Source organism: Capricornis sumatraensis, chromosome 1, assembly GCF_032405125.1.
Source record: "Capricornis sumatraensis isolate serow.1 chromosome 1, serow.2, whole genome shotgun sequence".
Lineage (NCBI taxonomy): Eukaryota > Metazoa > Chordata > Mammalia > Artiodactyla > Bovidae > Capricornis > Capricornis sumatraensis.
In genome coordinates this window covers 79414021-79440892 of record NC_091069.1, presented here as the reverse complement: position 1 = coordinate 79440892, position 26872 = coordinate 79414021, and the positions used below count along the sequence as shown (strand labels likewise).

Below are 26872 nucleotides of genomic sequence, written 5' to 3'. Positions count from 1 at the left end.
CTTGGCTTTCACACAAGGGAAAGAGATCACAAAAGGTGCTTCCTTTTTTAAAATGCAGGATTTTAATCATGATCTTCAGACTGTCGCAAGTTTCCCAAAATATTCCTGAAGATGAGCGATGTTGCTTCATTCACTCTGCTTTATTCTGAGTTCTTCCCTGCACTGTATCATTTCACCCTGCTCCTCCTCCACATGTCAGGGAACACAGAAAGCAACAGGAAGTCAGGTATGCTGGCTCAGCCCCAGTGGATGTTTTTTTGGGGGAGAAAATGCAGGATTATTGGGGAAGAGGAGGTCATTTTAACCACAGAAACTTCCAGATTGGGCCCAGCAACCTGAGGTTTTTCTCCAGTCAGCAGGTGTCTTATTCAATAGCATTGGAAACCGATTAGAACTTTTATCAAACTATGGGAAGCATCTGTGGTCAGTATGTAAATTTAATTGTACTAAAATTACTGTTGAGCTAAACTACAGAGCTTCCAAAGAAGGGAAGCCATGCTATTGTCATTAATTAATGCACCTTTGCTTTAAACAGCAAAGATGCCATGCCAGCTCTTGAAATCAGAGAGGAAATCTCAATTCTGTATTCACTCTGCCGGCCTTTCAAAGAAATGATTGGTACAGCCCCCTCCCAAGAAAATGGATTTTTAACATTTGGTCCTCAGAAGCTCAGCCCTGAGAGTGCTTTATTGTGCTGGGTTTTACAATGGGTTTAATATAGCGGGGTGCCAAAGGGCAGGAGGGGAAGAACTTTACAATGTAGATAAAGTAGGTCCTTTCAGGATGCAGACCAAAACTGGTAGCGTGTTTTATTTCATCTCTTAGGACTTTCCTGGCAGAGTTCAGTTTTTATCATGTTGTTCTATGTTTGTGTGCCTTTTTCTGTTGTAACCAGATCTAATTTTTTTTTAATTAAGAGAAAAAAGCATACCTAAAGCCTTAAAACTTGGCAACATGTTTTTCCTGCTTTTAATACTAATGTTATTCTTGATTTACTAACAGAGCTTACAATTGGCGTTCATGGTAAGCTGTTTTACTGAGTGAGGTTAATGTGAATGAAGTTTTTTTTTCTATTTATGTGCCCACTTTCTATGAGAAAAACAAATTCACTGAATCACATACTGTTGATGCATATAGATTGAAGCAAACTCATTTAAAAATTACTGTTTACATCTTTCCTTTAAAATTTTAGGAAGCCTAAATTATATAGCAGTTGTAGGATATTATCCAAAAATTACTTTCTAAAAAGTAAAAGTGGATGTCAACAAAAAAAGAGGGAGAAACATTGCCAGAAGCCAGAAAATCTCTAAGCAAAGCTGCTAATTATTCTTAATGGGCAAGATGAGCACATTAAGAAACAAATGAATACATCAGTGAAATGTAATTGAAAATCGACCTGGCAATCGCACATCACATCTGAGTATTGGCCTGTATATTATTCTCATTATTTAAAAAATTATTTTTGTTTTCCTTGGATCTGAATTGAATGAATCCAACTGAACCTTACTTCCTAGTCTCTTAAGCTTCTAAGATTCTGATTTTTAACCTTAAAAAAAGAGCGTTTTCTGATATTTCTTATTTATCATCTGTTATTTCTATTTTTTAATACATGAGGCAATGAATGGAGACATTCTGAATCTTTATATCATAGAAGCATATCAACCAGTTGTAAGCTTATTTACTGTCTCCTTAAAACATATCAAATGGATTTGGCTATGTCTTCTAGAGCTCTCTACCTTGAACCTGGAAAGCTAGATGTGGATTTGAAATTTATAAGTGGAGATATCTGAAAAGAGATTTAAGACTTGAGGGATAAGGGAATGTCATAAGTCCTAAATATTTTCTCAGACTCATCGTTAGATGTCCCTGAGGTTCTCCTTGATCCTTAAACTGCATTACTGGGTCTAACCCATAGCCTTCCTGAGAGCTGCCTCTCCCTTCAGATGCCATCTTATCTGTACCCAAACGGGAAAACAAAGGCTAAATTGGAAATGAGATCATTTGGTTCATCCAGTTTTCAAATTTATCCTGAAATCATATGAACTGTGTTCTCTTTCCTTTGGCACAGCCTTTTTAGTGTAATAAAGAAACCTCCGAGTGCCGCAAGATAATTACTCAATAAAGTCTGTAGCTGGTTTGACAATGACATAAGAATAGGGAAGAGAAGTGGTATACTGAGTTATTATTGATGCTAAGACCTTTCCGAATTATAATGAACAGAAGTACAACACCTCAGATGAGCAACCCTCTCTGGTACACTCACTAATTTGCCCAACAAAAGGACCCTGCCTTGACACATCCTTAGTGAACATCAAGCAGGTTATCTGTACACTATGGCAATGCTTGATAATTCTGCCTCATGCTCCTAACCCAAGCATCTTATCCCCACAGTATGCACAGTCTAGATCATGATCTTGAGCTTAGGATTCTCCAAAAGTGAATAAATCTTCTGTGCATTTTAAAAGAGATACCCTTGGCTTACAAAATTATTTTGTTTAGCAGACTCCCTGACTTGAGTAATTAATAAATTAGGCTTTGTGTGGACTGTGCAGCGTGTGGATGGTTGAGGAACCATCCAGCCTATCATCCTGGGCCCAGGCCCCTTCCTCCAATATCAGGGTCAGCTCTTCTTCTATATACTAGATAGGTCCAAAGTGCACTCTGTGTGCCTCACATTGGGTAGGAGCTCAACAAATAGCTTTGAAAATTAAATTGAAAGTAACTAACAAATGAAGCTAGTTAATTAACTAAATGAATTAAGCCATTATTAACTGCATGACATTTCAAGTGCTAAAGATACAGCAGTGAACAAGACAGACCAAGTCCTGTTCTTGGAGGAACAGAGTATACTTTGGCTAGAGAACATTTATACACCAGAAAGACACTGAAAATCTACAGGGCAGAAGTTCTTTGATTCCTTCCAGTTATTTAAATCCTACAATTAAAGTGTTCATATAATTAGTTTTGAGCAACAGAGAAAGAAAATAAAGCCTACCTGCCAAGCCTCACTCTAGTTACCCTCCTCAGCCTCTTATCCCTCCAGAGATTTTGCCTGACTTATTGGAAAAGATAATGAATTGACATGATTTAGGCGCCTGCTATGTGTTAGGCACCCACTATGTGGTATTCCAATGAGCCTAAAAAATGGGTGCATTATTCCTATTCCGGAGATGGAGCTCAGAGAAGTTATTTTACCCAAATTCACATAGTTACTAAGTGTCAGAATGAGCACTGGAAGTCAGCATCATATGACTTCATAGCTTCCCTGTCACGCTCATTAAACTGTTCTGTTTCACTGAAAACTAGAAAGATTTCGTATCATCTTGCACTGGAAGTGAAGACTTCTCATCTATAAACGTAACAGTTGATGTTGCTAACAGAGTTCAAAGCACCTCTAGATAGTACTCTCAATTCATGAGTAATAAGCACCTTCAAGAATATTTTGCAGCCTTTAAATTAGCAAATATTGCCACATCAAGCATTTTTTAAATCTTCCAGAGATCAAAATGAACAGGATTTATTTTATAATTTCATAGCTTCCTACCCTCATCTTTGACATGCAACGAAACTAAAGGTAGCAGAAACCAAGAAAATAATGGTTTGTGAAGCACAGTGTTATTATTATAGAAATATATACAATGCCAGTTCTCAAAATGTGTATCAGCTACTGATAAATATAATAATCACTATTTGTAGGAGTAGGCTAATATTTTAAACAAGATTTATATATAATTAGCTTAACTAATTAGTAGATAACATATATATAATTTTTCAAATAACTATTATTATACATATATATATACATTTAAGGATAAAAATCAAATAAAGCAAAATTAAGATGGAGCCCCTCTCTTAAACTATGCTTTGTTTGAAGAGAAAATCTAGTTATAGAATCCTGGTTTGTTTTAGCCACAAGCGTATATCCTGTATCTCGAGAAGTCCACTTGCCCAGATGAGGAGATTGAAGCCGATTGCTTTTTATCTATTTAATCAGAAATCACATTAAGACTTTCTTTGCACCCAGCACCTCCCACTGAAGTCTTCCAGAAGGTGGGTGCATTCAGAGAATAGGATTTGGTCCATGCTGTTGAACACTGTCCTGGACAGATTGACTCGATTTGATTGAATTTCCTTTATTACCCAGAAATGACACAGAAGAATGATAAAATCTGTGATTGGACATAGCGCCAACCAGAGGAACCCCTGAAAACCTGACCTAAACTAAAAGGTGGAGCACAGAATATCAGGATATATCTTTTAAGGCAATATTTTAGTACATGATTGCCATTTTCTCCCCTCTTGGTACTTGTTTTAATATAAAAAACACCTCCTAACCCACAAAATATATTTCCCTCTCAGTTCTAAAAATAAAGCAGCCTAAATACTGCTGTGAATTTTTTCATTAAAAATTGCTTCTAGAATATAAATACATGTGCTTGCTTCAGCCTGACCACCTGGAATCACAGGCTTATAAATTGTATAAAAGTATATAGGGTTAAGATGTTTACTAAAAATTATTAATAGGTTTTCCGAGTTATATAATTTAACTTCCCTGTGACTATTTCATAAAAAAGTATACCTCCACTAACAAAATAATATGTTTTGCTTGATAGATTGGTCATGTACTCATACGACGCTACAGGTGTGCCGGGCACATTACAGCATGTGGTTTGGATGTCATGGAAACGGCAAGAAGGGTGTGGCCATCATGTAGGGGAGCTTAATCAAAGCCAGTTGTCAGTTGGCTCTTTACTAATTTAGTTCTCAAAATAAAGATGTCAGCTGTCCTTTTCTACAAGACATTTCATTTAGAAGACTTTCCTGAAATACTTTCTTCCTGAAATAGACAAAACTGTAGGCCGATGTGTCATTTTAGTTAATCAAAACAAGTAGGCAAATTAGTCTCTTTTATTTTTTTAATGAATGTAATTTAACGGTATTTAATTTGCATACAGGAAAGTTCAAGAAAAAAAAAAGTCTGCTTTATAGCACTTTTGTAAACCTCAACAAAGCCCTTCATTAGGAGACCTAATTGATTTTTCCTACCCACTCCCGCTATCACAGTACCTGCTTATTCACTCAGAGAAGAAATGGGTGTGCCTGGTGTTTCAAGCAGAGATTTAGGTGAAAATGTCCTGTGGCTCTGTTCTTGCAGGGAGATCTTGGCCAGTGCTTGCTTCAAGCGTTCAGGAGCTCTGTTTTTCTGAGCAATAGGGGAACGTCGCTTGTCTGCAAGGTGCCCTCCCCATGGGCACAGTTTAGTTCAGCTTGCAGCCTTCACTGGAATTTTTTTATTTCTTGTTTATTTAAACCTTGCCTTATTCCAAAATAGGGATTTGGAGGCTTCTATCAGGGGCATCACAGACTCAATGGACATGAATTTGAGCAAACTCCAGGAGACAGTGAAAGACAGAGGAGCCTGGTGTGCTGCAGTCCATGGGGTCACAGAGAGTCAGAAATGACTGAGGAACTGAAAAACAACAACACAGGGACACATAGACTATACCACAGAAAATAAATGAGAAAGCAAGGGCAGTTAGACAGTAGAAAGCCAAGCACACATCATCAAGGCAGGAAGAGGACCAATACAAAAAGATAAGCCAAGGGAGGAGCCCTGTGGTTGTGCAGCTTAGATCATCCATTTGACCAGAGCAAAGAGAGAAAGAGGAGCAGTTATAAGATTTTTAGTGTCCAGAAGTTGAAGCAAAACTAGTTGATCTGAAGGCCAATTTTTCCCAGTGGTAAAACCTGACATGATTTCTCCATGAAGATGGCACTGTGTGATGTAATGGACCAGTGCCTCAAAACATGGCTTCAATAAGTATGGCTCTTTTTGTGCAAGTTCTTACATGCCAGCAGGTGGCCAATGGCCAAACTGTAAGTCTATAAAGATAATTCTCCGAAGGGCCTTTCACTGAATTGACTTTCTTCTTCAGTAATTATATTTAAAAAAAATTTTTTTATGTGGACCATTTTTAGTCTTTATTGAATTTGTTACAATATCGCTTCTGTTTTATGTTTTTGGGTTGTTTTGACCACAAGGCGTGTAGTATCTTAGCTTTCCACCCAGGGATTGAACCCATACCCCCTGCATTGGAAGGTAAAGTCTTATCCACTGGACTTCAGAGAAGTCCTGGTAATGAGTTTTCACTCAAAGATTCTCCAAGCTTTTCTCCATCTTTCTCTTTTCACTTTCCTCCTCCCAAGTCTTTCACTACTGGCATTTCTTCAAGAGATTGAAAATGCTTCAACTTGGAGAGTCTCAGAAAACTGCCATTGCTCTCCTCACTGACTGAAAGAGGCTTCCCATGGGGCTTCCAGCTCTTTAAAGCAGTCAGGGCCTAGCACCTGTGGTACAGTCATCTCCCTTGAGCAGTACCTATCACACTGGGCCTTGTCAATGTGCTCCCTGAATGTCTGTTTCACAGGTGATAAAGCTACAGTCCAGGGAATTAAAAGAGCTTGCCTGTGGCAGGAAAGTCAGCATTTGGTTGCAGAGTCAGTGCTAGACCTGCTCCTCTTGCCTTACACACTATACGCTGTTTTCACCCAGCTGATGACTGGGGGGAATCGGTTGACAGTCACTGCAGAAGCTTTCTTAACTGTGCCCTGTAGATGTGAGAGACATCATCGCAAGGAATCAGAAGGCTGGTGTGTTTAAGACTGGGACCATATCAGGCCGGTAAGATACCTTTTTGCCTTGCAACACTCTGGTTAAAACCGCTTTTCTCAGTACTATGGGTGATTATTAAAACTAATAATAACATTTATTAAGCACTTGCTGTGGGTCAGGCGCTGTCTTAAGCACTTTAAAAGTATCTTATTTAATGCTCACAATCTGTAATGAAGCAGGCAGGCATTTTCATTGTCTACAAATAATAGATGAGAAAAATTAAAGATAGCTATGTTAAACACTGTGTTGAGAATGATTCAAGAGTTGAGAGAGTACACTATGAGGTTGGGAGAAGCCCAGCCTAGGACCTCCTTGTGAGTGGGTCTGTTTCACTGCTGCTCAACCTGGGGGGGATGGTGGCAGGGGGAGGCAGTTTTCCCCCTGGGGACTTTTTTACTGTTATAACTGGGATAAGACAGTTGCTACTGGAATCTAGTGGAAGGAGGCCAGAGATGCTGCTAAGCATCCTACAATGCTCAAGACATCCCACTACCACCCCCAACAAAGAACTCTCTGGCTCAAAATGTCAATAAAACCAAGACTGAGAAACCTTGTTCTGTTTTATGGTTTGAAACTGGTCTAGGTATTCATTCCCTAAACAGAAGTTTCTCCTTCTTATCAAAACTAGGAGAAATGCTTATGCTCAACCAAAGCAACGCTTCTATGATGCTACATTTTAATTTTGCCCTCAAGTAATGAATATCCATTTAGTAGTTTTCCCAAGAAATATCTGTATCTGTGCATTTTTCTTTTACATGTTTAACCACAGACATTATTGGGAGAACAGTCTAAGTTTGAAGTAATTCTTTAATTACTGTTAATTCATCATTCTTTGACATTTTGAGTTTTCTGTTTGAGGATGCTTTCCCATCCCCCACTCTACTTAGCTTGGGGGAAAAAGAAAAGGTGGGTGAACAGCTGCTGCTGCTATTTAGTTGCTAAGTGGTGTCTGACTTGTTTGCGACCCCATGGGCTGGGAACCCACCAGATTCCTCTTTCCATGGGATTTCTCAAACAATACTAGAGTGCTAATACTAGGGTTGCCATTTCCTCCTCCAGGGAATCTTCCCAACCAAAGGAATGAACCCATGTCTCCTGTCTGGGCAAGTAGATTCTTTACCACTGAGGCATTAGAAAGCCCAGGTGAACAGCAGCAATGCTTAAAAACTAAAGTGTAAAACATATGGGATGAGGGTATGGAGTAGCAATAACTTTTTTTTCTCTTATATTAGCTGGTAAGTATAATGTGTCTATATTTATTTTTTTTTAATGTGGTATTAGAATGTTCACAGTAGGTCGATGGCATGGGGGTAGTATGCTCTGTGTTTCTCAAATAAATGAACAACCAGTTCTGTTTCCAGTAGGTTCAGAAAAACAGCACTCTGTTACTTGGGTACTCTTCATTCTTAGGATAGCTTTTATTTCACAGTGCAGACTGCCATACCCTTCTGTGGAGGACTTCATTTTTGGACGTGATTTTCAACCTGGTCTTTTAGTTATCAATCAAAAGCACATTTTCTGTGTTGTCCTCATTTACATTTATTTAATGCTTAAGGTCATTTGTGACCATTTGAGTGTATTTCAGCATATGGAATCAGGGAATAATAGATTTCAGCATCATGCTGTGAAGAGAGATTGTGTTTTTACAAGACATAATGTTGTTTACTGGGTGTTAATAATCACTAATTAATAAACATATCTAGAATTCTAAAATGTTGCATTTTGGTGGAATAAAAATGTCAAGTGTTTAACTTATGGAGTACAGTAGTATTTTCTATATCCCTTCATAAAATAATGAAGTTACATAAAGAAGCAAAATGTTATTGTTCAACACAGGTTATATCTCAAATGCCTTTGTTTCTGTTTGGTGTTCTCAAAAATACTATTTCTACTATATGATTCTGAGATGTACTTGGACGTATAGTCTGTATGTCAGTAGTCACACAGGGACATCCAAGAAGAGGAGATTTTTTTTTTCTGTCTTTATTTCATATTCATTGTGGTCAGTTTCTTCTCTTTTAAACCACTGTAAGCATTTTGTCCAAAGTCTGCGAAAGCACTTTGCCAGAAAGCAGGTGGATTAGTCAGTCTTTGAAATGCCTTGATCTCATATTAAGGAGCTACTTGGCCACTTAACCTTCAAGAAGCTAAGAGGAAACTGCCAACCAATGATGCAATAATCAGCGTCCCCCTGTATCCACTGCTTTCCCACCCATAACCAGTACAATATGATGAAAGCGTTAGCTCCATGTGAGACAAAATAAAAGGAAATCATTCACAAAAGAGCTAAGATATAGTTCAATATTCTTTTTTAGTGCCTCAATGCATATGCAGAATTTCTTCTCCAAATTGGAGGTGTGGAATAACAGTAGCGACAGATAGCTAAGAGGTATTTACCATAGCTATAAAGCCCACACGTGAGCCAAATATTTCTGCTATTAAAAAGCACTTCAAAGCTTGACATGAAGTTTGTAACAGCTGAATGTCTCCTGTGACTTCATTTGCAAGGAAGATGTAAAAGCAGAAAGGAAAATCGTGATATGAGAACCGTGAACCTAGGAACTGGTGTTTTTAAAAAAAGAACGATAAAGCGACCCAGAAATTTGACAGGCACCCCAAGCTCCTGTTCCCCCTGCCTTGCCAGTTGTCTCAGGAACCAGCATTCCTCCTGTGACCAGCCTCTTCCTACAGGGCAGACCCAGGTGGGGTATGGCCCAAAACTTACATTGAGGGTCCTCTTTGGGAGGATGAATTCTATTAAACCTTATTTTGGCAAATTGTATAGAAGCAACGACCATGTGAACGCATCACTAGGGCTCCTGTGGGCCTGGGGAGGGACCTGTGTGAGGAGGGGGTGGGTCTCAATGTTTAGGCATCATTAGCTTGACAGTAAAGCTACTCCTGCTGTCATAGCCACCAGTAGCCTTGCCTAGAATAATGCTCTTGCCTTCCAAACTCTTACTCCCTCCGTTCCATTTTAATGCAAGTGTGACTGTCGCTCACAAGTGTGATCACTCAGTTGGAAAGATGCGTTTGCAAAAGCCTGGAAGCTTTAGGCCTGGCTAAAAGATCTAGGATGCACGTTTGTGAAGGATATAGCCATTGCCTCTCAAAGATCTGAATATAGTCATTTGGTGATTCAGTCACTGGTCCATCCATGCAGCCATCTGTCAATTTAACTAATATGCCCAAAGTATTCTGCCTGTGAGAACATAAATACAAAGTTATAGCAAATAACTCATGAGCAAAGAAAGTCAGGCCACTAAATATAGCTAGAGTTTGGTGAAAGAGCAAGGATATTTACAGCTTCTCAATTGTTAGATTTATCTGAAGCTGTCTTCAAAACTGTGACTGTCTAATAAAGAACCATTCAGAACTTCTGATGTCTGCATATTTCTAGGTGTTCCAGAATTAGTGAATGGCGTCATTCTCCAGTTAATAGTAATGAACAGTTACAATATTTTAAAAAATTGATTAAATATACCCTGCTGTGATATTAAAAGTAACTTTCTACTTAAGAAGAGAGTTTATCTTTGTGTGAAAATTGCTAGTGAATTTAGACCTGTGACTTTTTTATTATTCTTTGATAAACCATTAATTTTAGTAAACTGTGGAATTCACAACTTTTAAGACTTTTATAACCCAAATTTTACCTTTATGTGGGCCCCCAGGATTGGCTATTGGCTCCATTGCCCTGCTACTTTTTTTTTTTTTTTACTTTATTTTACTTTACAATACTGTATTGGTTTTGCCATACATTGACATGAATCCACCACGGGTGTACATGTGATCCCAAACATGAACCCCCCTCCCACCTCCCTCCCCATAACATCTCTCTGGGTCATCCCCGTGCACCAGCCCCAAGCATGCTGTATCCTGCATCGGACATAGACTGGCGATTCGATTCTTACATGATAGTATACATGTTACAATGCCATTCTCCCAAATCATCCCACCCTCTCCCTCTCCCTCTGAGTCCAAAAGTCCGCTATACACATCTGTGTCTTTTTTGCTGTCTTGCATACAGGGTCGTCATTGCCATCTTTCTAAATTCCATATATATGTGTTAGTATACTGTATTGGTGTTTTTCTTTCTGGCTTACTTCACTCTGTATAATTGGCTCCAGTTTCATCCATCTCATCAGAACTGATTCAAATGAATTCTTTTTAACGGCTGAGTAATACTCCATTGTGTATATGTACCACCGCTTTCTTATCCATTCATCTGCTGATGGACATCTAGGTTTGCCCTGCTACTTTTTAAGATCTACATCTTCTCGAGGTTCGTTTTGCTTTAGAGTTTAAATTGAGGATGTGAAAAATGCTTTAAGAATATATAAATTCCAACCAAGTGGGATGAAATTGCTGCCTCTTCCAGGCCTTCTGCAGTCTTCTCTCACTTTCCTCACTCTCGTCATTCAATGTAGCTTTCACTGTTCCCCAACATACGTACTCTCCTTGGGTCACCCAAACCTCCTCACTCTCCTCTAGCACATTTGGTTTGCCTCATCTCTAGTCTTTGCCAGTCTTGTTCCCCTTTTCCTTATCCATCTAAATCCTTTCTTCTGGGCTTCCCCGGTGGCTCAGTTGGTAAAGAATCCGCCTGTAGTGCAGGAGACCCAAGTTCTATCCCTGGGTCGGGAAGATCCCCTGGAGAAGGGAATGGGTGGTTATCCACTCCAGTATTCTTGCCTGGAGAATTCCATGGACAGAGGAGCCTGGCGGGCTACAGTCCATGGCGTCACAACTTAATTACCATTTCCACTGCTTTCTCAGACTACGTCAGCTTGCCCTAACCTTTGCCTTCTTTTAACTTCTATTGGCCTTAGAATCGTCCCCCAGAAAACATGGCATCAGTTCAGTTCAGTTCAGTCGTTCAGTTATGTCCACCTCTTTGCAACCCCATGGACTGCAGGACGCCAGGCCTCCCTGTCCATCACCAACTCCCGGAGCTTACTCAAACTCATGTCCATTGAGTCGGTGATGCTATCCAACCATCTCATCCTTTGTCGTCCCCTTCTCCTCCTGCCTTCATTCTTTCCCAGCATCAGGGTCTTTTCAAATGAGTCAGCTCTTCGCATCAGGTGGCCAAACATGGCATATTCTCTCATTATTCAAAGTGTGTTGTCTATTTTCATGTACATTGTTTCATTCATATTTTGGGTAATTATTTTGATCACCTTCTCTATGTCAACTACTGTTCTCAGTTGCTAGAGATGTAGTGATGAATGAAACTGAGAAAGTCCATGCCTTCTTGGAGTTCACATTCTGGGAAGAACTTAAAGGCAAGGACTCTGCTTTATATGTTTTTATATTCCCTGAAGCAATTAATACACTTTATCCCTATTACATGAAAGGTTTTAAAGTTTGTATTTGGAGCACACTTTGAAAGATAAAATAAATGACATGATAAATGAAAAGCAGCGTAAGACATGAATCTGTAAAGCTTATGGAACCAAGCAGTTTTTAGTAGAAGAGAGTCAAACTCTAGAGATTGAGACATCGTTTATATATCAGATAGCTGACTTTCATTTCAGGGTAGGCTTCTTCTCGGGCGTGCACACACAGCATCTGTAGACAAACTGACATTGCGAGTAGGCATTTATCTGTCCTTTGTCAGGTTGAAGAGGACGGTTAGAAGAAGGTAACTGAGATAAGGAAGCTGAAGGCTCTCTTAAGAAATTTTCTGATAAAACATACCTGTTAGTGAGTTTTACTAGAATTACGGTAACAGAATCTCAAGAACTGCTGAGATTTATAGAAGTGGCACAGTCCTGTTTCCATCTGTTGCTATCTTGGATATGAGAAAATGAAAGTACTAAGTATACTTCCTATTTCTAACACATTTTATTTGCTTAACACATTATAGAAGGGCTCATATCCCTTTTGTACTGAACAAATAAGCTCCCACAGAGTGAATGTTACCTAGTTTTGATATTTTGATAGAGTTAGCTCTCCTTTTTGTGGGCTTTTTTGTGTGTATTTGAGACTTTTGTGGGCTGGAGAAGGGAAAGGCTTCATTGGATCATTGAAAAAGCAAGAAAGTTCCAGAAAACCGTCTACTTCTGTTTTATTGACTATGCCAAATCCTTTGACTGTGTGAATCACAATAAACTGTGGACAATTCTTCAAGAGATGGAAATATGAGACCACCTTACCTGCCTCTTGAGAAACTTGTATCCAGGTCAAGAAACAACAGTTAGAACCAGACATAGAACAATAGACTGGTTGCAAATTGGGAAAGGAGTGTGTGAAGACTGTGTATTGTCACCCTGCTTATTTAACTTCTGTGCAGAGTACATCATGTGAAATGCTGGGCTAGATGACACACAAGCTGGAATCAAGATTGCCGGGAGAAATATCAACTTCAGATATGCAGATGGTATTTGAGTCAGGGTCACAAATCTCAGATTTGTTGACTTATTCTTGGGAAAGCTGGAAAAGGCCATGTGTGTGTATGTGTACAGCAGTGTCACACTCCACAGCTTCAGAAAGCACTTTTTTCATATCCCTGCAATTAAGCCAAAGCTCCCTGAACCTCATTTTTCTGTGTGCTCAATTGGTTTAAAATGAGGCAATCAGTATTAGGATATTTTGTTCCATTGTGGTTTTTTTTTTTTTTTTTTTCAGTTACTCATGAAATGAAAATGAAACACTCTCAAATGAAACACCCTAATGGCAGAAAGAGAAGAGGAACTAAAGAGCCTCTTGATGAAGGTGAAAGAGGAGAGTGAAAAAGCTGGCTTAAAACTCAACATTGTAAAAACCAAGATCATGGCATCGGTCCCATCACTTCATAGCAAATAAATGGGGAAACAGTGGAAACAGTGACAGACTTTATTTTCTTGGGTTCCAAAATTACTGTGGATGGTGACTGCAGCCTTGAAGTTAAAAGATGCTTGCTCCTTGGAAGAAATGTTATGACAAACCTAGATGGCATATTAAAAAGCAGAGACATTACTTTGCTGACAAAGATCCATATAGTTAAAGCTATAGTTTTTCCAGTAGTCATGTATAGATGTGAGAGTTGGACTATAAAGAAGGCTGAGCGCCAAAGATTGATGTTTTTGAACTCTGGTGTTTGAGAAGACTCTTGAGAGTCCTTTGGAATACAAGGACAGTCAATCCTAAAGGAAATCAACCCTGAATATTAATTGGAAGAACTGATGCTGAGGCTGAGACTCCAATAATTTGGCCACCTGATGCAAAGAGCCAACTCATTAGAAAAGACCCTAATGCTGGGAAAGATTGAAGGTGGGAGGAGAAGGGGATAACGGAGGATGAGGTGGTTAAATGGCATCACTGACTCAATGGACAAGAGTTTGAGCAAACTCCAGGAAATGGTGAAGGACAGGGAAGCCTGACGTGCTGCAGTCCATGGGGTCGCAAAGAGTTGGACAAAACTGAGCGACTGAGCAACGACAAATATCTACAGAGCAAATTTTCAGAAGTGGACTTTGTCTATTCATACAGCCTTATCAAACTGTGTAAATTACTAAAGTTTGTAATATATTTTTGTATCTATAAAAACTAGTCTCTTGCCATCATTCTTTCTCCCTAGAATATTCTAAAATCATGTTGGTATTTGTATTACAGTGGTATTTTAATTTTGACTGAAAATATATATATAAATTAATTTACTAAGATGCTGTCTTATGACTGAATCTTCTATTCAAGAACAAGTAGTTTTCTTTCTAAGCTTTTTTAGGTGTTTCACTAGCATTTAAAATGTTTCATTTCTAAATTTATTTTTAGAAACCTTTTTCTGTTTCTTTTATAAATGAGGTCTTTCATTATTTTCTAACTATTATTTTATTTGTATGTGTGTATATAAAGAAAGCTATAGGATTTTGTCTAGCAAATGTTTAGTCAGTTCAATGAGTTATTACTTCTAATACCTTGTCAACCTAGTCTCTTGAATTTTCCAAATAAACAATCGCATCATTTGCAAATGATGAGACTTTTTACTTCTTTCTGATTCTTGTATCTTTTTTTCTTCTCTTGTATAATTTTATTGGATTAAAAAAAATCCCAAAATGATATTAAATACGTTTGAGTCTAACTTTGTTGGGAATCCTCTAGTGTTTCACCATTAAATGTGCATTAGCCTATGAGTTGAAAAAGAAATGATATTTTTATCTTCGTAAGGAATTTTCTATTGATTCCTGTTTTTAAAAGATTTTGTCATAAATCCATATGGTGCTTTAGCTGATGCCTTTTCAGCATGTATAGAGATAATCAGATTGTTTTTCTTAAATCACTGTAGCTCTACAGATGATTCTGATACTAAAGTTTGAGACCTGCTGCTCCAGGCTATCACTCCTATGTTTCTAGACTGACTTTAAAGCTGATCCCATCCTCTTGTTCTGTGTTTTTGTTTGCAATTAAATGGACAAAAAACTTCCTTCAGAGTCCAGAAGATTTGCTTAACGTTTGAACCCCCTATTGGGCTTCCCAGGTGGCTCTAGTGTAAAAGAACTTGCCTGCCAATGCAGGAGATGCAAAAGGGTCCCATCCCTGGGTCAGAAAGATCCCTTTAAAGAGGAAATGGCAACCTCCTCCAGTATTCTTGCCTGGGAAATCCCATAAACAGAGGAGCCTGGTGGGCCACAGTCCCCAGGGTCGCAAAGAGTCAGATACAACTGAAGCAACTGAGCACGCAATCAGGAACCCCCTATGTTGGTGACCAGTGAATTCTACACTGGTTAAGGAGGACTGGTAAACTGTTTTGAGATTTCAGAATGAAAAACACAGTGATAGTTTTACTAATTATATTTTCCATTTCAAATATCTCTGATTCTGTTATTATGACTAGTACAACTTGTGTTGTTAATTTCAGTGGAGAGGGTGATCAGCAGTGTCAGCTGCTGGAGATTGCTGGAGGTCAAGCAAATTGCAGAGCAGTTCCAGTGACTGTTGTGAGAAAGGTCGTCTTGCCAGGGCAGGTGAAGTAATGAGAGTAGGCTATTCCTGCAAAATGTTGATGGATGTGGACTAGAGGGAAGCAGAGTTGCTGGGAGGGGTGGGCATGTTGGCAGGCATGGCACAACAGCTGAGGAAGAAGAAATGAGTGTGATGGGGCCCAGCATTGGATGGAACAAGGACCTAGAGTAGTACTTCTCAAAGTAAAGCCCCCAGACCAGCAGCCTCAGCATCACTTGGACATTTGTTTGAAATGCAGATTCTCAAGCATCTCAGTGTGTCTCACCCCAGACATACTGAATCAGAAACTCAGGGATTGAAACCCAGTGATCTGTATTTTAACAGACTTTCTGAGGATTCTGATACACACCCAGGTTTGCAAACCTCTGCACTCAGAGGAAAGAGGAGGAGTGATTTTATCCTGCACACAGGTTGGGAGTGGATTCTCTTTGAAAGGATGAGTGACCCTACTTCCTTTGTGACAAGAGGAGAGAGAAAAGATAAAGAAGAGGAGAATATGAAGAAGAGGGAAAAGATGGTATCAGCTAATCTCAGGCTCTCAGTAAGGTCATCTACTGAGAAATTTTTTTCACTGTGAATTTTAGATCACAGGGTGAGAGTCCTGTTAGAAATTGACTTGGCTCTGCATTTCAGGTTGAAACTCCAACCTCAAAGCCAGAATGAAAAGACACAAGTTAGTGCAAGACTAAGGGAAGGGAAACTAATATTTATTGAGCACTCATAATACACTTGTATTACTCTGTTTCATTCAATTCATTATCATCATGGAATGCCACTATTACTGTCTCTTTTTTTACATTTGAGGGCAGTGATATTCAGAGCATCTCTCAGCCTGACTGGCTTGTGAGGGAGCTAGTATTTGAAATCAAGCTTCCGAGCTATGAAGTTTAGTATTCTTTCTATTGTACTATACTGTTAAACTCAACAGGTTTGACATGCTTATAAATATTAACATTGTTAAAGCTGCTGCTGCTGCTACTAAGTCACTTCAGTTGTGTCCGACTCTGTGTGACTCCAGAGACGGCAGCCCACCAGGCTCTCCTGTCCCTGGGATTCTCCAGGCAAGAACACTGGAGTGGGTTGCCATTTCCTTCTCCAGTGCATGAAAGTGAAAAGTGAAAGTGAAGTCGCTCAGTCGTGTCCGACTCTTAGCGACCCCATGGACTGCAGCCCACCAGGCTCCTCCGTCCATGGGATTTTCCAGGCAAGAGTACTGGAGTGGGGTGCCATCGCCTTCTCCAAAGATTGTTAAAGCATGTGTCCTGTAATTATTATTGATTTTATGTTTCTATCTATAAAATGGTACTTTTCTTTGTAATTCATTTTAAACAGAAAAATTTGATATTATGATGAAATAAAATGGAGACACATACATTTTACCTTAATGTCAATTGCAAGTAACACATTGACATGATTTGGGTGACTGATAAAACCATCTTTACATGTCTTTACCTATGATTGTTATACCTTAGATTGTAAGCTCATATAGGCAAGGGACCTAGTTATATGTATGTACATATACTCTGCTGTCTTTCAGAAAGCATTTCTTTTTAAATTTTTAACTGTTTCATTGTGGTGAAATTGAAACCCAATAAAGTGTATGTATAATTTTAGAAGTTTTGAAATTTGTATACACCCCTGAAACCATCACCATAATTGAAATACTGATCATGTCTTATCACCCCCTCCTTTCTGGACCCTTGAAGTTCCCTCCCTCTCCAGGAAACCACTGATTTGCTTTCTTTTATTATATATTAGTTTATATTTTCTAAAGTTTTAAATAAGTGAGATCATTCAGTATGTGCTTTTTCCCTTGATGTCCTTTCAGTCAGCAAAACTGTTTTGAGATCACCTGTATTGTTGCATGTATCAATAGTTCTTTCCACTTTATTTCTGAGTATTCTCCCACTGTATGGCTATACCTCAATTTTTTTTTAGTCCTTTCACCCACTGATGAACTTTGAGTTGTTGCCAGTCTCGGGCTGTTACAAGTAAACCTGTTATGAACACTTAGGTACACATATGGTTAGATGGATATGTGTTTTGTATGGGTATATCCTTTCACTTCATTATTCTAGGTAGAATAAATACCTAGAACTGGACCAGTTAGATCTTAGACAGGCATAGATTTAACTTTTAAAGGAAGGTGCCAAACTGTTTTCCAAAGTGGTTGTATTTTATATTCCCCTCAGTGGTATCAGAGAGTTCCATTTTTTCACATTGTCATCACCTCTCAATGTAGTCAATCTTTTAAATGATAGCCCTTCTAATACGTATATAGTGATAATCTCATTAGGATTTTAATTTGAATTTCCCTAATGACTAATGATGTTGGATATCTTTTCATGTGCTTATTTGCCACTTATATATCTTATTTGTATCTATTCAAATGCCTTACTCATTTTTTTTTTCAATTGGGTTGCTTGTTTTCTTATTGTTAACACACCCAGAGTTCTTTATATGTTCTGGATATAAGCTCTTTATCAAATACATGATTTGCAAAAATATATGCTATTTTCTCCCAGCCTGTAGCATGTCTTTCCATTCTCCTCCTGGCATCTTTCAAAATGCAGAAATTTTTAATTTTAATAAAGTCTAACTTACCAATGTTTTCTTTTATGGATCATGCATCTTGTGTCATATCTAAGAAATCTTTTCTTCAGCTAAGGGTACAAAGATTTTCGCTAGTATTTTCATCTACAAGGTTTATAATTTTAGGTTTAATATTTAGGCTTCTGATCCATTTTAAGTTGACCCATTTCACATCCATATGATGTGAGATATGGATTTAAGGTTTTTATATATGGATATCTAATTATTAAAGCACTATTTGTTGAAAATACCCCCTTTGTCCACTGAAATACTATTTCATATTATATGCTATTATAAATGGTATGTTTTTAAAAATATTATTGTAAATGGCATGGAATTAGAAATTTAAATTTTCAATTATTTTGTTGTTTGTATAAATACAGTTAAATTTTGTGTATTGATCTTGTATCCCATAATTGTGTTAAACTCACTTATTATTTCTTCTTACTTTTCTCTCTATCTCATTGGATAGTCTATGTAGACGATCATATTGCCCACTAATAAAGACAATTTTACTTCTTCCTTTCCACTCTTGATGCCTTTTTTGCCTTGCCTTATTGCACTGGCTAGAATCTCTAGTGCAATATTGAATAGTGAGAGAAACATCATTTTCATGTTGCTGATGTTAGGTAGAAAGCATCTGGTCTTTCACCATTAAGTATGATGTTGGTTGTTGGTTGGTTGGTTGCTTAGTCATGGATGACTCTTTTGTGGCCCCACAGACTGTAGCCCACTAGGCTCCTCTGTCCCTGGGATTTCCAGGGCAAGGATACTGGAGTGGGTTGCCATTTTTGTCTCCCAGGAATCTTCCCACCCAGGGACTGAACCCCCATCTCCTACATTGTAGGCAGACTTTTTACTGCTGAGCCCCTGGGGAGCCCAAATGTGATATGCTGCTAGCTCCAGATTTTTCATGGATAATCTTCTTCAGGTTAAGAAAGTTCCCTTTTTGTCTTTGGTTGCTGAGAATTTTCATCAGAAATAGGTATTCAACTTTGTCAGTGGATTTTCTGCAATTATTGAAATTATCACATTTTTCTAGTTCATATATATGATGAATTATATTGATTAATTTTAAACTATGAGACCATGTTTTAAACTTTAAACTATAAACTTTCTTTCATTCCCTCACTTGATCAACCTGACTTGATCATGATGTATATATGTTATAGTTATTTTGGTGGTTGCTTTAGGTTTTATAGTATATACCTTTAACTTACCACAGTCTATCTTTAAATGACATACCACTTCATCTATACTATGAAAACTTTACAAAAGTATTCTTTTATTACTCCCTTCCCACTCTTACACTATTATTATCCTCTATTTTATTTATTCATATGTTATAAACCCTACAATACTTATTTGTGTAACCAGTCAACTATATTTTTAAGACAGTTAAATAATAAGAAAAGAATCTTATATATTTACTCACTTAGTTATAATTTATAGTTCTCATCCTTCCTTTCTATAGATCCATATTTTCATCTGGTATTGATTTTTCTTCTACCTAAAAGACTTTCTTTACACTGTTTGTAATACAGATCTGCTGGTGATTAATTCTTGCAACTTTTGTATGTCTGAAAACATCTATTTCACCTTAAAAAAAAAACAAACAACATTGTGAGTGGCCAAGCAATAGGTTGGCCATACAAAAGGTTGGCATACTTTTCTCTTTTTAGTATTTTAAAGATGTCATTCCACTGTCTCCTGACTTGCATATTCCTCAAAAGAAATATACTATCATCCATATCTTTCTTTGAATAACGTGTCTTTTCCTCTGGGTGCTTTTCAGATTTTCTGTTTATCACTGTTTTCAGACAATTTGATTGGATTTATTATATGCCTTGTAGTTGTCATTATGTTTCTTGTGCTTGGAGTTTGTTGAAATTTCTTGATCTGTGGGTTAATAGTTTTTATTAAATTTGAAAATATTTTAGCCATTATTTCTTCAGATATTTTTTTCTGTCTCCCCCTCTTTTGTCCTTTGGGAACTCCAATAACACATATATTAGGACACAAATTTGCTTCACAGCTCACTTGCTGATATTCTTTTGTTTTATTTCTATTTTTTTTTCTCTTTATATTTCCATTTTGGATAGTATCCATTGTTTTGTCTTCAAGTTCACTGATTTTTTTCTCCTGAAATGTCTAATTTGCTTTGAATTCCATCCAATGTATTTTCTTCTCAGACATTGTAGTCTTCCTCATTAGAAGTACTTTCAAAGTATCCTTTTTGTCTCTACTTACCTTTTTAATACAGCAAATATCATTGTGATATCTAGTTTAATACCTTTGTGAATTCTAACATCTGTGTCAAGTTCAATTATTCAGTTTTCCTCCTCATTATGGGCTTTATTATTTGACTTTTTGCATGTCTGGTAATCTTTGATTGTATACCAAGTATTTTCAATTTTACCTTTTTAGTATCTGAATGTTTTAATATTTCTATAAATGATTCTGTTTCGTTCTGGGACACAGTTACATTGTTTTGAAATAATTTGATCTTTTGAGTGTCACTGTTAAAATTTATTCGGCAGAACCAAAGCAGCATTTAGTCTAGAGCTAGTTATTCTCCACTGCTGAGACAAGATCCATCTGAGAACACCACTCAGTGCCCTGCGGATTAGGAGGCTCTGTAGTCTGGCTGCTGAGAACAGCTGCACTTCCTGGCCCTGTGTGGCCAGTCCCCTCCAGTCTTCTCAGGTGGTTCTTTTCCAACCTCAAGGAGTTTCCTCATACACATGGTCCAATCAGTACTTGCAGAATACTTCTCAGGGGAACTATCCATAGACTGTCTGTGCAGCACTCTCCTATCTGATACTCGATACTAGAAACGATAACTGTCTTGGTTTCCTCAGATTCTTAGCACTATCTCCTTAGCTCAAAGAATCCACCTAATTCCAGCTCAGTTTACCCTCCTTGTACTGTGGCCTGGAAACCCTCTCAAGGCAGTAGAATGGGGCCATGGTAGGGCTCATTTTATTTTTACCCCTTGCTCAAGGATCACCATCATTTGTTGCTGACTCTTAGTGTCTTGGAAACTATTATTTATATATTTTAAATAAATAAAACTATTATTTTATATATTATAAAATATAAAACTATCATGTTATATATATATATATACACACACATATATGTTTTTAGTTGTTCTGGGCAGTAGGGTAAACAAGGTGTATATAACTCCATCATTACCTAAAGTAAATCCTGAGAAAGCATTTTAAGTGGCCTCCATGTCTACTTAATCTACACATTCTATTCAAAGAACAACGTAATGTAGGAACCTGTGTTTCTTGAGTGCCTTCTATATGCGAGACACTCTGCTAAGTATATTCATACACAGTTCATTCAAATGGCATGTTTACTGAGCAGCTGTTACGTGTCACGGACTGTTCTAGGCAGTGAAAAATACATCATGGTACAAAACAGGTTTTAGAAATCTCTTTCCCTAGGATGTTTATCTTCTACTGGAGAAAAAGAATTTTAAAAATTAATGATTTAGTTATATAGCATATTAAAGGATAATAATTGCTATCAAAAAAAATGAAGAGCAGGTTAAGGGGGTTCAGGAATGCTGCAGTAGGAATGAATGATTACAGCTTTAAGTAGAATGATCAGTGTAAGCCACTCTGAGAAGGTACAACGTTCAAGCAGACTGGAAGGAGGTAAGGGAACAAGCCCTAGGGATGTCTGGAGGAAGAGCATCACACTGAGGAAGCAGCCAATTTAAAGGCCCTGAGGGAGAAGTATATCCCTAGTGTTTTCAAGAAATCATAGAGAGATTGGTGTTGCTAGAGCAAAGGGAGTAAGGGGGAGAGTAATGGGAGCTGAGGTCAGAATGGTACCTAGATTGCATAGGGTCTTATAGTTCAATGTAAAGACTGTGTGGCTTTTACTCTGTGTGAAGAGAGGAGCCGTTAGAAGGTAGTAAATAGAGAAGGCTCATGATTTCATATTTTCTATTTTAAAAGGATCTCTCTGCCTGCTCCCTTGAGCAGGAAATGTAGGATTATAGCAGGAAAACCAATTAGGAGACTACACAGTAACTCAGATTAGAGAAGAGGGTAGTTTAGACCAGGATGGGAGCAGTGGAAATAGAGAACACTTGGATTTTGACATATTTCAGAGGTGGAACTGACTGCATTTCCTGGCATATTCAACATGGGGTGTAAAAAAAATAAAAGTCAAGGGTTTTGGCCTGAGAATTAACAAGATGAGAAAGACAGTGAATGCTATGAATTTGGGGAAAGATGATGAGGAATTCATTATTGGAGATACTGAGTTTGAGATGTCTATTAGACACCCAAGTGGCAATATTAAAATAGGAAGTTGGATATATGAGTCTGGAGCTAATGGGAATGGTACAGACTGGTAGGTTAAATAAGATGAGTAAAAACTGAGCTGAATTTAACAATGTGGAGATCTTTGGTGAATTTTACAAGAGCATTTTTGGTGAAACAGTGGGGACAAAAGCCTGACTGGGAGGAGAGAAATTGAAAATAGAGTTTAAACAACTTTTTCATGCAGTTTTGCTACAGAGATGTAAGAGGGAATTGGAGCAATAACCAGAAGGGAGGGTAGAGTGAAGAGAGGATATTTTAAGAGGGGGGAGATAGCTGTTTGAATGTTTGAATACTGATGGAAGTAATCCAGGAGAAAGGAAAGAACTCTGATAATATAGGAGAGAGAAGGAAGAATTGTTAGAACTATGCTGTAGGATAAATGAAAGGGGAATGGCCCTCGTCTTTAAGAGGAAGTATTGGCTTTAGATAAGTGTATGGCTAATTAATCCATGATAATAGATAGGAAACAGAGTATGCACCTGCAGATGCTGCTAGGAATATAAGTGTGATGGTGAGAGTTTGTGGAAGTTCTCATCTGATTGCTGCAATTTTGACAGTAAAGTAAGAAGCAAGGTCATCAGCTGAAAGTAAGGATAAAGAAGGAAGTGTTAGAATTTTGAAAAGAGTGAAGTTGGTGCAAAACAATGAGGTAGGAGACGGGGAGAATAAATGGGGAAGGGAAATGAGAAAACAACTGCCAAACATAAAGAATCCGCTGTGGTTCATGGTCACTTTTTTTTTTTTTTTGATGTGTATCTTTTATGTTTTTTGGTTTTTTGGCCGCAAGGCATGTGGGACCTTAGCTTCCCAACCAGGGATTGAACGTGTACACCCTGCATTGGAAGGCAGAGTCTAAACTACTGGACCACCAGGGAAGTCTCCATGGTCATGAATTTAAAGCAAAGCCAGTCAGGATGCCCGTGTGTTTCTCCAACCACATTCAGCTGCACAGATGTAGTTTTGGAACAGGCGGAGAGCTGGATTGAACAAATATGAGAATGCAAGCGAGGGGCGAGACAGCAGAGGGTGTGCACCAGGGAGTAGTCAAGACGGTTAGCTACAGGGCCTGGCTGGGCAAGCAGGGAAGATAAACATGAAGGAGAAGCGCCAGTGACAGAGTGAGAAGATCAGCAGTTATAGACCAGTAAGACTGAAGACTGTGTGGATCACAAGAAACTGTGGAAAGTTCTGAAAGAGATGGGAATACCAGACCACCTGACCTGCCTCTTGAGAAACCTGTATGCAGGTCAGGAAGCAACAGTTAGAACTGCAATGGAACAGACAGGTTCCAAATAGGAAAAGGAGTACGTCGAGGCTGTATATTGTCACCCTGCTTATTTAACTTCTATGCAGAGTACATCATGAGAAACGCTGGGCTGGAGGAAGCGCAAGCTGGAATCAAGATTGCCGGGCGAAATATCAATAACCTCAGATATGCAGATGACACCACCCTTATGGCAGAAAGTGAAGAAGAACTAAAGAGCCTCTTGATAAAGTGAAAGAGGAGAGTGAAAAAGTTGGCTTACAGCTCAACATTCAGAAAACGAAGATCATGGCATCCGGTCCCATCACTTCATGGCAAATAGATGGGGAAACAGTGGAAACAGTGGCTAACTATTTTGGGGGGCTCCAAAATCACTGCAGATGGTGACTGCAGGCATGAAATGAAAAGATGCTTACTCCTTGGAAGGAAAGTTATGACCAACCTAGACAGCATATTAAAAAGCAGAGACATTACTTTGTCAACAAAGGTCTGTCTAGTCAAGGCTATGGTTTTTCCAGTGGTCATGTATGGATGTGAGAGTTGGACTATAAAGAAAGCTGAGCGCCAAAGAATTGATGCTTTTGAACTGTGGTGTTGGAGAAGACTCTTGAGAGTCCCTTGGACTGCGAGATCCAACCAGTCCATTCTAAAGGAGATCAGTCCTGGTTGTTCATTGGAAGGACTGATGTTGAAGCTGAAACTCCAATACTTTGGCCACCTGATGTGAAGAGCTGACTCATTTGAAAAGACCCTGATGTTGGGAAAGATTGAAGGCAGGAGGAGAAAGGGACGACAGAGGATGAGATGATTGGATGGCATCACTGCCTCAATGGATGTGAGTTTGGGTAAATTCCGGGAGTTGGTGATGGACAGGGAGGCCTGTTGTGTTCAGTTCATGGGGTCACAAAGAGTCAGACATGACTGAGCAACTGATCTGAACTGAAGATTGAAGAATGGTTTGCATCAGAGTCCTTACTAGAAGAGGTGAACTGTGAGAAGTGGGGCTGTTGGAGAGTAATTCAGTGTTGCAGTTATCGGTAAAGACAAGGACTGAGAGCCGGGCTACTTAATGAGGAGGCCAAAGACTGATATCAGTTTGCAAACTGTACATTACTGAGCTGCAAGGAGGTGAATTCAGAAATGGAAGGAAACGTTTAGAAACACTACTGTGCCATCCAAGCCTATGATCAGTGGACTTGTATTCAGAATGTCTTTGGTTTTTTAAAATCTCATTTGTCTATTCATTTGTTATTGTATTTTACAAAAGTAATGATGTGCAACAGATTGGCTATAAACAATAACAAAAAATCTGGTCCTGCCTCACAGCTAAAGCACTGCTCTAGTGTACATGACTGACATCTGAGTGTCAGAGGAGAGGAGGGCAAGACCATCAGAGGTGGAAGGACCAGCTCCTTGCATATTGAAGTCTATCATAGCCTTCCCAGATAGAAACCACTTGAGTCCGCCACTTCCTGAGGCACCAGTTTCATTGTTTGCTGTGTGACCAGTAGAACTCATAATACAGTGTGAATGGTGCCCTTACATTGCTCAAGAAGGTGGCCATTGTTATCTCCATTTACAGATAAGACAACAAACTCAGGGAAGTGAAATAATTGCCCAAGTCACACAGCTGGTAAAGGAAGGAACCAGTGTTTAAACTCAGGTCTGCCTGTCATGGGCTTCCCTGGTGGCTCAGCTGGTAAAGAATCCACCTGCAATGCAGGGGGCATGGGTTCAATCCCTGGTCAGGAAGATCCCTGGAGAAGGAAATGGCAATCCACTCCAGTATTCTTGCCTGGGAAATCCCATGGACAGAGGAGCCTGGCAGGGTACAGTCCACGGGGTTGCAAGAGTTGGACACGATTTAGCGACTAAACCACCACCACTGCCTCCGCCACCATATCTGTCATGTCAAAACTGGACTCTGTCCATACTCCTCTCCCTCTCTGTTATTTGCTCACAGTTACAGGGACAGCTAGCCATACACTTCATGAAAAGTGGGGGAAAGTGCCTTTAGGGCAATGCCTGTAGGGAATGTGTTGTGGTCCATGTGGCCAAGCTGAGCATTTCCATTTCTTTTAGAGTTGCGGCTCGTTACCTCTGCTGTACCAACCCACAGATCCCTGTCTCTCTGGTTGGTCTTTGTCAAACTGAGGGGCTGAAGCACCTCTGGAATCCAATATCCAATCTCACCACAGCATTTCCTGCAGTTTCTGTTCTGGTACGTTAGTCATTACACATATATTAGAAGGATCTTCTAAATGATGGTTCATGAATGGTAAGATGAATAATTTTAATCCTTTTCTTTTTTTCCCCAAAATTTATGTAATGGAGATGTTACTTTTATATTTTAAATTGTCTTGTTCATGTGGAAACTCTCAAAGACGCTCAAATCTCTGATGAAGGCTTACTTTCCCACTGAGCCTGAGTCCCAGCTGCACTCGGAAGCCTCAGTGTTTCTAGAAAAGGTGATATTTGTTGCTTCCCATTCTCCCCAGGTGTGTGGGGTCTTTGAGGACTCAATCTAGATATGAAACAGCACTAATATCTTAAGGGTTTCCTGGTTTCCTCCATTTCTCAGCTCTCCAATATGCCTGGGCAAGTACAACACTACAGTGAATTTATAAAGCTCATCCGTATGTCACAGGACCTGTGAACAAAGAGGTTATCTGCTTCTTCTGGAAAACCCTCCATGGCGCTCTGAGTCTGTATGCTGACATAACTCACAGGGCGCAGCATCTGACATACAGGTTTATGTAGCCAACACTGCCTCTGTGAAGCGTGGCTTGTGGCACACAGCAGGGCCTGCCACATAGTAGGTACTCACTAAGGATGAGCCAAATGAGTGAATGAATAACTGATATTCAGTCTGTACAGGTATTTTCATGGTGATGTGGTTAATCTTTCTACCTTAAAAGAGTTACCAGCATAGATGTATATTAATGTATTAATATTTGAAAAGAATGTTAGGACTTACTAAAATAAGATTTATTTCTATATCCAAACAAGGAAAGATCTAGAAGAAATAAAGAACCCACCAAGATAAGCAAATAT

The 26872-nt window shown here is 38.8% G+C and overlaps 1 protein-coding gene across 1 annotated transcript in view; it reads left to right on the top strand.

Moving 5' to 3' along the window:
* The window catches only part of CAMKMT (calmodulin-lysine N-methyltransferase), a 416282-nt gene that overhangs the window by 361692 nt on the left and 27718 nt on the right, over positions 1 to 26872 (top strand). Inside the window, exon 7 of the mRNA XM_068984795.1 lies at positions 6616 to 6682. Within this exon, the coding sequence (XP_068840896.1) occupies positions 6616 to 6682 (67 nt within the window). The remainder of the gene's footprint in view (positions 1 to 6615; positions 6683 to 26872) is intronic.